General features: G+C 45.7%; 1 protein-coding gene across 2 annotated transcripts in view; it reads left to right on the forward strand.

The window, feature by feature from the left end:
• Positions 1-12,936, forward strand: part of LOC121571628 (unconventional myosin-XVI-like) — a 167,647-nt gene that overhangs the window by 42,270 nt on the left and 112,441 nt on the right. For both annotated transcript variants that reach the window (XM_041883205.2, XM_041883206.2), the window contains exon 5: positions 9,473-9,581. In XM_041883205.2, coding sequence (XP_041739139.1) covers positions 9,473-9,581 — 109 coding nt within the window. The remainder of the gene's footprint in view (positions 1-9,472; positions 9,582-12,936) is intronic.

Consider the following 12,936-nt stretch of genomic DNA (forward strand, 5'->3'; position numbering starts at 1 on the left):
GGATATGCAGAGAAGAATTGGAGAAACTCCCCAAATACAGGTGTGCCAAGCTTGTAGCATCTTACCCAAGAAGACTCAAGACTGTAATTGCTGCCAATGGTGCTTCAACAAAGTACTGAGTAAAGGGTCTGAATACTTACGTAAATGTGATATTTCCGTTTTTTTATACGTACATTTGCTAAAATTTCTAAAAACCTGTTTTTGCTTTGTCATTATGGGGTATTGTGTGTAGATTGATGAGGGGAAAAAACGGTTTAATCAATTTTAGAATAATGCTGTAACTTAATAAAATGTGGAGAAAGTGAAGGGGTCTGAATATTTTCAGAATGCACTGTACATATACAGTACTCATACAAGGAAGTATTTCATGGAATTTCCCAAACAATGTGCTGGGTCTAAAGTGGAGAAATGTAGTATTTTCAGAGTGATACACCATAACAGAATGATAACATGCTTACCTTTGATTGACATGTGAAGATATGCAAACAATAATGTCCAGCTCATTCATGCAGTTATCCATTGTGTCATTCCTTTCCTCTCCTCCTCCTCCTCCTCCTCCTCCTCCTCCTCCTCCTCCTCCTCTCCATCTCTGTCCTTGGGTTTCCATTCTTTCATCCTAAATAGAGGACAGTGTTTGTGCTGACGGAGATGACACAGTGGCTGTATCCACTGGGAGGGAGGGGGTTTGCTGATTGGGGAGGAGGGGGTAACATTATTGTCTCTCCCCCTCTCTATGTTTGCTAGTGCTAGTGCTAATGCTAATTATCTTATCTCCACGTTGCAAACAGCTGGCGTGGGAGGGAGCTTCCCAATTTTCCATGCACTCACAATACCCTCCATCACATTCCCAACCCTGTTCCTAACCCCATTCCAACCCCCATTCCCAGCTCCGGGTACTGCTCCATCTCCCAACATCTTTCTGGCAGGATGTAGCCTCTCTGTGTGACTGGTAAAGCCTCTGCCAGAGGAGAGGAGGGGATTTTAGTCATGGAAATGTTCAGTTTAGTTATAAAACTATGATAGGAGCCAATAGGCAACAACAGAGTAGTGTTTCTCCATGCTAAACCTAGCCTGGCCTTAAATGTGAGTCGGTTTAAAGGCTGCGTTTCGACTGCGTTTCGACAGTCCGGCCAATTCTTATATTTTTTCCACCAGTTGGTCTTTTGCCAAACTCATCAAGATCTTTTTACGTCAGATGTTCTTCAGAGCTGATCTGATTGGTCAAAAGTCCAATTAGTGGAAAAAAAATCAGAATTGTGCTGCCTGTCTAAATGCAGCCATAGTGAGTTATTTCCTTCAAGGTATTCATCATTAATTTACAACTCCTCCATGTTGGTACCCCATTTGAGGATACTTATCCTGTACGATCAAACACCCCCCATACACAATAACAACTATGAAGAGATGGCTACTCGACTAGACTAGACAATAGAAACAATCTCTGTTTACCATAGCATCACCATAGCTCCCTAATCAAAGCCTAGAACCCATCGTGGCATCGGTCCGTTATCATATTTGATTTAATTTGACAGTACCAATTAGGTTCCCCTGATTTGCATGGCTAACGAGGGCCATGCAGGCAGCGATTAGATAAGTGATTCGCGATTAGCGGCTAATTGGCAAGTTGTCCTTAATTCTGTTCTAACATCTCCCAGAGGAAGTGATTGGTCCAAATGGGAAAAAACTTGACGAAACAAGGAGGTATTAATTTAACTCGTCCAATAAGAAACGCTTGTTTTAGGTTTACCGTTGCATGCCCTAATGAATACTCAGTGCTAGGGAAGCTACTCTGAAAATATTGTTTACCAAGCTACCAATTACTTCACACTGGAAGAAGTTAAGCTACACTAAAGCTACCCTTAATAAACATATGGTCAAACAAAAAGGACATTATTGCCTACTCTACCCAGTGTGGTGTGTAGTTCCAGTAGTTAGCTACACCGCTACATAGCAAAAAAGTAGTTAACTATCAATCAATCAATCACATTTATTTATAAAGCCCTTTTTACATCAGCAGATGTCACAAAGTGCTATACAGAAACCCAGCCTAAAACCCCAAACAGCAAGCAATGCAGATGTAGAAGCACGGTCGCTAGGGAAAACTCCCTTGAAAGGCAGGAACCTAGGAAGAAACCTAGAGAGGAACCAGGCTCTGAGGGGTGGCCAGTCCTCTTCTGGCTGTGCCAGGTGGAGATTTTCAGAGTACATGGCCATTTAAGGTCAGATTGTTCTTCAAGATGTTTAAACGTTCATAGATCACCAGCAGGGTCAAATAATAATATGTGGTTGTAGAGGGTGCAACAGGTCAGTACCTCAGGAGTAAATGTCAGTTAGCTTTTCATAGCTGAGCATTCAAAGGTCGAGACAGCAGGTTCGGTAGAGAGAGAGAGATAGAGTCGAAAACAGCAGGTCCGTGATAACGTAGCACGTCCGATGAACAGGTCAGGGTTCCCTAGCCACAGGCAGAACAGTTGAAACTGGAGCAGCAGCATGACCAGGTGGACTGGGGACAGCCAGGAGTCATCAGGCCAGGTAATCCTGAGGCATGATTCTAGGGCTACATTTTTATTTATTTTTTATTGTAATTTTTTGTTTGTTTATTTTAATTATTTATTTTATTTGTTTCATACTGGCCCCCCGTGGGAATCGAACCCACAACCCTGGTGTTGCAAACGCCATGCTCTACCAACTGAGCTACCTCCCCCTTGGCATTTTTCCTATTTTGTTGCCTTACAACCTGGAATTAAAATTGATTTTTTAGGGGTTTGTATCTTTTGATTTACACAACATGCCTATCACTTTGAAGATGCAAAATATTTTTTTGTGTGAAAAAAACAAGAAATAAGACAAAAAAAACAGAAAACTTGAGCATGCATAACTATTCACCCCCCCAAAGTCAATACTTTGTAGAGCCACCTTTTGCAGCAATTACAGCTGCAAGTCTCTTGGGCTTTGTCAACTACCACCAAGCTACAGCAAAATGTAATTAAATTACATTTACATTTACGTCATTTAGCAGACGCTCTTATCCAGAATTACAAATTGGTGCATTCACCTTATAGCCAGTGGGACAACCACTTTACAATGTTTTTTTTTTTTTTTTGGGGGTAGAAGGATTACTTTATCCTATCCCAGGTATTCCTTAAAGAGGTGGGGTTTCAAATGTCTCCGGAAGGTGGTGAGTGACTCCGCTGTCCTGGCGTCGTGAGGGAGCTTGTTCCACCATTGGGGTGCCAGAGCAGCGAACAGTTTTGACTGGGCTGAGCGGGAACTATGCTTCCGCAGAGGTAGGGAGCCAGCAGGCCAGAGGTGGATGAACGCAATGCCCTCGTTTGGGTGTAGGGACTGATCAGAGCCTGAAGGTACGGAGGTGCCGTTCCCCTCACAGCTCCGTAGGCAAGCACCATGGTCTTGTAGCAGATGCGAGCTTCAACTGGAAGCCAGTGGAGTGTGCGGAGGAGCGGGGTGACGTGAGAGAACTTGGGAAGGTTGAACACCAGACGGGCTGCGGCATTCTGGATGAGTTGTAGGGGGTTTAATGGCACAGGCAGGGAGCCCAGCTAACAGCGAGTTGCAGTAATCCAGACGGGGAGATGACAAGTGCCTGGATTAGGACCTGTGCCGCTTCCTGTGTAAGGCAGGGTCGTACTCTCCGAATGTTGTAGAGCATGAACCTACAGGATCGGGTCACCGCCTTGATGTTAGCGGAGAATGACAGGGTGTTGTCCAGGGTCACGCCAAGGCTCTTCGCATTCTGGGAGGAGGACACAACGGAGTTGTCAACCGTGATGGCGAGATCATGGAACAGGCAGTCCTTCCCCGGGAGGAAGAGCAGCTCCGTCTTGCCAAGGTTCAGCTTGAGGTGGTGATCCGTCATCCATACTGATATGTCTGCCAGACATGCAGAGATGCGATTCGCCACCTGGTTATCAGAAGGGGGAAAGGAGAAGATTAGTTGTGTGTCGTCTGCGTAGCAATGATAGGAGAGGCCATGTGAGGATATGACAGAGCCAAGTGACTTGGTGTATAGCGAGAATAGGAGAGGGCCTAGAACTGAGCCCTGCGGGACACCAGTGGTGAGAGCACATGGTGCGGAGACAGCTTCTCGCCACGGCACTTGGTAGGAGCGACCGGTCAGGTAGGATGCAATCCAAGAGTGAGCCGCGCCGGAGATGCCCAGCTCGGAGAGGGTGGAGAGGAGGATCTGATGGTTCACAGTATCAAAGGCAGCAGACAGGTCTAGAAGGACAAGAGCAGAGGAGAGAGAGTTAGCTTTAGCAGTGCGGAGAGCCTCCGTGACACAGAGAAGAGCAGTCTCAGTTGAATGACCAGTCTTGAAACCTGACTGGTTTGAATCAAGAAGGTCATTCTGAGAAAGATAGCAAGAGAGTTGGCTAAAGACGGCACGCTCAATAGTTTTGGAGAGAAAAGAAAGAAGGGATACTGGTCTGTAGTTGTTGACATCAAAGGGATTGAGTGATGGTTTTTTGAGAAGGGGTGCAACTCTCGCTCTCTTGAAGACAGAAGGGACATAGCCAGCGGTCAAGGATGAGTTGATCAGCGAGGTGAGGTAAGGGAGAAGGTCACCGGAGATGGTCTGGAGAAGAGAGGAGGGGATAGGGTCAAGCGGGCAGGTTGTTGGGCGGCCTGCCGTCACAAGTCGCAAGATTTTATCTGGAGAGAGAGGGGAGAAAGAAGTCAAAGCATAGGGTAGGGCAGTGTGAGCAGGACCAGCAGTGTCATTTGACTTAACAAACGAGGGTCGGATGTCGTCAACCTTCTTTTCAAAATGGTTGACGAAGTCATCCACAGAGAGGGAGGAGGGGAGGGTGGAGGATTCAGCAGGGAGGAGAATGTGGCAAAGAGCTTCCTAGGGTTAGAGGCAGATGCTTGGAATTTAGAGTGGTAGAAAGTGGCCTTAGCAGCAGAAACAGATGAAGAAAACGTAGAGAGGAGGGAGTGAAAAGATGCCAGGTCCACAGGGAGTCTAGTTTTCTTCCATTTCCGCTCAGCTGCCCGGAGCTCTGTTCTGTGAGCTCGCAATGAGTCATCAAGCCACGGAGCTGGAGGGGAGGACCGAGCCGGCCGGGAGGATAGGGGACATAGAGAGTCAAAGGATGCAGAAAGGGAGGAGAGGAGGGTTGAGGAGGCAGAATCAGGAGATTGGAGGGAGAAGGATTGAGCAGCGGGAAGAGATGATAGGATGGAAGAGGAGAGAGTAGCGGGAGAGAGAGAGCGAAGGTTGCGACGGCGCATTACCATCTGTGTAGGGGCAGAGTGAGTAGTGTTGGAGGAGAGCGAGAGAGAAAAGGATACAAAGTAGTGGTCGGAGACATGGAGGGGAGTTGCAGTGAGATTAGTAGAACAACAGCATCTAGCATGAGGTCAAGCGTATTGCCTGCCTTGTGAGTAGGGGGGGACGGTGAGAGGGTGAGGTCAAAAGAGGAGAGGAGTGGAAAGAAGGAGGCAGAGAGAAATTAGTCAAATGTAGACGTAGGGAGGTTGAAATCTCCCAGAACTGTGAGGGGTGAGCCATCCTCAGGAAAGGAACTTATCAAGGCGTCAAGCTCATTGATGAACTCTCCAAGGGAACCTGGAGGGCGATAGATGACAAGGATATTAAGCTTAAATGGGCTAGTGACTGTGACAGCATGGAATTCAAATGAGGAGATAGACAGATGGGTCAGGGGAAAAATTGAGAATGTCCACTTGGGAGAGATGAGGATTCCTGTGCCACCACCCCGCTGACCAGATGCTCTCGGGGTATGCGAGAACACATGGTCAGACGAGGAGAGAGCAGTAGGAGTAGCAGTGTTTTCAGTGGTAATCCATGTTTCCGTCAGCGCCAAGAAGTCGAGGGACTGGAGGGTAGCATAGGCTGAGATGAACTCTGCCTTGTTGGCAGCAGAACGGCAGTTCCAGAGGCTGCCTGAGACCTGGAACTCCACGTGGGTGGTGCGTTTAGGGACCACCAGGTTAGAGAGGCAGCAGCCACGCGGTGTGAGGCGTTTGTATAGCCTGTGCGGAGAGGAGAGAACAGGGATAGGCAGAGGCATAGTTGACAGGCTGCAGCAAATGGCTACAATAATGCAGAGGAGATCGGAATGAAATGAACTAAACATCTGGGAAAGGAGAGAGCGGGGCCTCCCTCACCACAACTCCCAAATATAACTCTCCCAACTTCCACCTCAGAAACTATAATTGTTGTAAACTACAGCGGTTCAATGTTTTCTAGGAATAGACTAACTTAGTTTATTCAGCTAGCTAACTAGGTACAGTATTATATTACTAGTTGAACTACATGAAGTTCACTACTCCCCATCACTGTGAATACTACCATGATATCAGTTCTCTCATGTCACTGTAATGCTGTTATATCAGTGGATCGTTGGAGGTTTCTCTGCCTGGTCTGTCTGGAGTGCTCCTCTGATGTGTCACTTTGAGTCTTTCACCGACCTCTCAAACACACTTAGTCTGAACACGTCTGAAAGTTATGCGTGAACGCTGAAGTTTGTGCTTACTATGGTGTAACTCCTGACTGTCTGTTGCTGGGTGTTGATGGTACGGCTTACAGCAATCATCTTAATATTACTGGCTTCATTAAACTCCTCATGGCTTAAGATGGGAGATTGTGATTAAATGGTTCTCCTGAGATCTTCTGTTGTTATGAAACTTCCTTTTAGATTGGTTTAGCCTGAGTCGTATAAGTCCCTCTGAAACTACAGTAGAAGACTGACCCACTTTTGACATTTGAAAATGATCAGCTCCTTTGGTCTTTTAATACCTAACAACATGGCCATGTCTGAACTCTTGTAAAATAGTGGAACCTAGTATTCTCTTCTGTCCTGATCCTGACTCCTTCCATAAATCTGAAAACTGTGATGTAAGTTGTTTTAGCGTAGGGGACTAGTTCACATGGGTGATAGTGGATCACTCCTTGAGTGTATAGCTAGTCAATTCTAAGCTCATTCACCTAACTTTAGGGACATGTATAATGTGTTTAGCTCCTCTCCAGTGGGCTACTGTCCCTACAGCCATCCCATGGGACAGTCCTACATCTTAGTTGTTGTTGGTATTGATCCCACTGTGGGCACGTTGCGCATCCTGTCGTCAGGGCAATGAACACTGATCCATCATAATGTGGCGGTGAGAGCTGAGGGTGTCGAGTTCAGCTTGTTAACCCCCGTTGCACGTGTGGCACCCTGGAGACAACTGGACGCCACTCGTTTCTACGTGTCAGCGGTTATTATCTGTAATCAGACAGATGATGCTCTCTCTCGATCGATGGGATGGCAGACACCAAAGGCTCCCTGCCCCGGGATATAGTAGTCATATCAAATCAAATCAAATCGTATACTTTCATATATTGTATCTAACATTGTTACTATTATGATCAAGGATTACATTAGGATTAAAGAGGTGGTCAAACTCATACTGCTCCTTGTATTATTTTATACCATTACATTTGTCTGCCGCTTTGTATTCACATCTGTAGATGTGAAGGTCTCTCTCACTGCGTGATTGACTGTAAAGTTTGACATAATGGTAGATGTCAGCTAGGTATAAACTACAATAAATAAATAACACAATGCATACATCAGCAGCCATACTCCAGAGGTCCCAGTTGTTTTCCTCAGGAGAACCAGTCCAGTAGGTAGAGTAATGTGTAGCCTACTGTAGTCTGACTGTAGAGTCAGACCAGGCTGTGTCAGCTGATGTCTTCATTAGGACAGTCCCCTATTGACCTGGGAGCTCAGAATGACAGGTCAGGGACACCACTGCTCCCCTATCTACTCTACTCTACACACACGCACACACATATGCACACACTCATTGTCCCGAGTGTGTGTGTGACATTCTGTGGATAAGTCGATAACTGTCCCTCGCCACTCTCTGGTTTTCTGAAACCTGCAGAAAGGCTGTTTGATTGGCAGATTTGGACTGGATGAAAAAAGTATGAAAATAGACAGGTGGTAGGTGCGCTCTCTCTCTCTCACTTTCTCTCTCTCTCTTCCTTTCTCGCACCCCCTGCTCTCCTTCTTACAGCGATGAGCCCTTCCTCATGAATAGATACAAAGCACCAGCTGATGTTGAATGTTAAGTAAGACATTCATTAACCCCTAACTAACCCTGCTAATGAGTGACAACAGCTTCTGCTAGACCAGACCATACAGATTGGTAGGCACTTTACCCAAAGAAACAAAGGGGCAAACCCCAAACGCAGACCTCTCCACTACATAACAATAACATCAGTTGAACTAAATTAATTGCCTTTTTAATTGCTTGGCATTGATGACAGAGGTAGATACATCATCTCTGATGTTTCCCTAATGTTTAGAGATTGCAGATTGTTTATTTTCCTGGTTTTTGAGGTTTGAATTTTAGGGTCCAGGGCTCTGAGATATAAGGGTTTGGACTTTCGATTTTGGGGATTGGGGTTCAGCATTTGTAGGTTGCTCTCTAGCCTATATCCATCGGCTAGGTATTCCTCTTCCTCCGTTCTCTATAATCTGTAAAGCCCCCCCCCCACACACACACACACACGAAGACACACAAACCCCTCCCCCCCATGCACACACACACACACACTTTTCTCTGTCTGCTTGAGGACTAGCCCATTAATCTTGGGCTGCATCCTAACATGGTCGTTAGAATTCTATTAGCTGTATATATTCAATAAGGAGCCTCACTTAAAGGCCCTGTCCCTCTTATCAGCTGCAGCCCAGCCATGATCATTACACTGCAACCTCTTTTATTGTTTAGGCAAACGACAAGCAGCGATTTATGGGGAACGACTGACAATGGTGACGTGAAAGGAAATGTGTTAGTTTAAGTATATTATAGAGAGGGGAGAGAGATACAGAGAGAGGGAAAGAGAGAGAAAGAGAGAGAGAAATAAAAGAGAGGGGAGAAAAAAAGGTAAAGAGAGGAAGTGAGGCAAGGAAGAAAGGAGTGAAGTTACAACAGAGGTGACAAATCACAGAGTAGTTCCCGAGGGTAGTGGTGGGAGGAATGTTGAATCCCAACCATGTTTTACTAGTGTATGTTTAGACAAACAGCAGTCATTACACAGTCCAAGTGTAGTCTGCCTGGGGGTAGGTTGTTATCTCACACACCAAGAGAAGGCAGCACTGGTAGGTCTCTCCACTGAGTAAACACCCATTAATCTTGTCACCCCCCGATGATCCCAAGGTCCCATCAACACACACACAGACACACACACACGTGTCCCTGCCCTGGGGCCCCCACAGTCCCATATGTAATGAGTTGTTTAATTCACTTCATTGAGTGTTAATGTCCCTGTGGTTCTTCTCAGGTACACACTGCTGGGAGGGCCTGATAATTGGGCCTACTTTATCATCGATTCCCCTCTGATGAATGGCCTGAGAAACCACTCAATTTCTTTGTGTCTCCCTCCCCCCTCCCCTCCTCTCTTCATTCTATTTTGGGTATGTTCTGTGTTTTCTGGAAGACTGGGGTGAATGTTCTACTTCAGGATGTGAACGGAAACATTCCGCTGGACTACGCCACTGAGGGAACCGAGACCAGCTACATCCTCCGAAAACACCTGGAGGAAAACGGTAACACAAAACTCTGCTTTATGTGGTGTGTCATGTCGTGTTGTGTTATATTGTAGGCCTATATGTGTTAATTGTGCACCAACCAGCCATATAAATGTTCACCTAAACACTTTCCCTTTGTAAATAATATTTGTATTTTGTGAAACGTTTTCCAATCTTTGCCATGTTCCACCCACACACAATTACTCTGGTTGAAGACCTGTCTATTATCCCGGGAGTATGACATTTTGTTCTAGTCCATATAACATCTCTATGTGTTACTATACTGCCCGCTTCAATGTTCATTCTTTTTTCACAGCAGTTAAAGGAGACTGAATAGAAAACTAAATAAAGTGAGATATTACTGAATGCGTGAGATAATGGCTTAATTTGAAAAAATGACATTCAACGGATCATAAGTTATGTCTGCAAAAATGTATGACGTGAGGTGAGGAGACAGACTGAAATACTTAATTATAAGGAATGGTCCCATGGATGGTTGGCTGCCATATTGCCTGAGGAAAAGGTATTGATACTGTATATACAGTGCATTCGGAAAGTATTCAGACCTCTTCACCTTTTCCACATTTTGTTACATTACAGCCTTATTCTGAAATGGATTGAATAATTTTTCCCCCTCATCAATCTACACACAATAATGACAAAGCGAAAACAGGTTTTTACAAATGTTTGCAAATTTATACAAAATCAAAAACAGAAATACCTTATATAAATAAGTATAGAATGGAGCCGGAGAAGATGGCTGCCGTTTTACAGCCCTCTAACCAATTGTACTATTATGTGTGTTTTTTCACGTTATTTGTAATTTATTCTGTACATAATGTTTCTGCCACTGTCTCTTATGACCAAAAAGAGCTTCTGGATATCAGGACAGCGATTACTCACCTCATATTGGACTAATATGTTTTCTTCAACGAGTCGGACGCGAAGGATATCCTACAGACACCCAAAAAGTCCCAAATCCCCGTCATTCTCATGAGAAAGAGACGGAGATATCGTGGACGTAGGTCGGGTTGCCTTGTAAGGATCCGACGACGAGCGAGTAAACTGCCTCTTCCATCAATCCTATTAGCCAATGTTCAATCATTTGAAAATAAATTGGACGACCTAAGATTAAGGTTATCCTACCAACGGGAAATTAAAAACTGTAATATCTTATGTTTCACCGAGTCGTGGCTGAACGATGACATGGATAACATACAGCTGGCGGGATAGACGCTACATCGGCAGGATAGAACGGCTGGTGGCGGTCTGTGTATATTTGTAAACAACAGCTGGTGCATAAAATCTAATACCAAGGAAGTCTCAAGGTTTTGCTCGCCTAAGGTAGAGTATCTCATGATAAGCTATAGACCACACTATTTACCAAGAGAGTTTTCATCTATATTTCTCGTAGCTGTCTATTTACCACCAAAAGCCGATGCTGGCACTAAGATTGCACTCAATGAGCTGTATAAGGCCATAAGTAAACAGGAAAACGCTCATCCAGAGGCAGCGCATCTTGTGGCCGGGGACTTTAATGCAGGGAAACTTAAATCCGTTCTACCTCATTTTTACCAGTTGTAATTGAGAACTTGTTCTCAACTGGCCTACCTGGTTAAATAAAGGTGAAATAAAAGAAATACCAGCATGTTAAATGTGCAACCAGAGGGAAAAAAACTCTAGACCACCTTTACTCCACACACAGAGACGCGTACAAAGCTCTCCCTCGCCCTCCATTTGGCAAATCTGACCATAACTCTATCCTCCTGATTCCTGTTTATGAGCAAAAACTAAAGCAGGAAGCACCAGTGACTCAGTTAATAAGGAAGTGGTCAGATGACACAGATGCTAAGCTACAGGACTGTTTTGCTAGCACAGACTGGAATATGTTCCGGGATTCTTCTGATAGCATTGAGGAGTACACCACATCAGTCACTGGCTTCATCAACAAGTGCATCGATGATGTCGTCCCGACAGTGACCGTACGTACATACCCCAACCAGAAGCCATGGATTACAGGCAACATCCGCACTGAGCTAAAGGGTAGAGCTGCCGCTTTCAAGGAGCGGGACCTTGACCGCAATGCCCTCCGACGAACCATCAAACAGGCAAAGAGTCAATTTAGGACTAAAATTGAATCATACTACACCAGCTCGGACGCTCGTCGGATGTGGCAGGGCTTGAAAACTATTACAGACTACAAAGGGAAGCACAGCCACGAGCTCCCCAGCGACACAAGCCAACCAGACGAGCTAAATCACTTCTATGCTCACTTCGAGGCAAGCAACACTGAAGCATGCATGAGAACATCAGCTGTTCCGGATGACTATGTGATCACGCTCTCTGTAGCCGATGTGAGTAAGACTTTTAAGCAGGTCAACATTCACAAGACCACAGGGCCAGACAGATTACCAGGACGTGTACTCCAAGCATGCGCTGACCAACTGGCAAGTGTCTTCACTGACATTTTCAACATGTCCCTGACTGAGTCTGTAATACCAACATGTTTCAAGCAGACTACCATAGTCCCTGTGCCCAAGAACACTAAGATAACCTGCCTAAATGACTACCGACCGGTAGCACTCACGTCTGTAGCCATGAAGTGCTTTGAAAGGCTGGTCATGGCTCACATCAACAACATTATCCCAGAAACCCTAGACCCACTCCAATTTGCATACCACCCCAACATATCCACAGATGATGCAATCTCTATTGCACTCCACACTGCCCTTTCCCACCTGGACAAGAGGAACACCTACGTGAGAATGCTATTCATTGACTACAGCTCAGCGTTCAACACCATAGTGCCCTCAAAGCTCATCACTAAGCTAAGGACCCTGGGACAAACACCTCCCTCTGCAACTGGATCCTGGACTCCTGACGGGCCGCCCCCAGGTGGTAAGGGTAGGTAACAACAACACATCTACCACGCTGATCCTCAACACGGGGGCCCCTCAGTTGTGCATGCTCAGTCCCCTCCTGTACTCCCTGTTCACCCATGACTGCATGGCCAGGCACGACTCCAACACCATCATTAAGTTTGCCGACGACACAACAGTGGTAGGCCTGATCACAGACAACAATGAGACAGCCTATAGGGAGGAGGTCAGAGACCTGGCTGTGTGGTGCTAGGATAACAACCTCTCCAACGTGATCAAGACAAAGGAGATAACTGTGGACTACAGGAAATAAAAGAGGACTGAGCATGCCCCCATTCTCATCGATGGGGCTGTAGTGGAACAGGTTGAGAGCTTCAAGTTCCTTGGTGTCCACAAAGTATTATGGTCCAAACACACCAAGACAGTAGGGAAGAGGGCAAAGCCTGTTCCCCCTCAGGAGTTTGAAAAGATTTGGCATGGGTCCTCAGATCCTC

Source organism: Coregonus clupeaformis, chromosome 40 (assembly GCF_020615455.1).
Source record: "Coregonus clupeaformis isolate EN_2021a chromosome 40, ASM2061545v1, whole genome shotgun sequence".
Classification (NCBI taxonomy): Eukaryota; Metazoa; Chordata; class Actinopteri; order Salmoniformes; family Salmonidae; genus Coregonus; species Coregonus clupeaformis.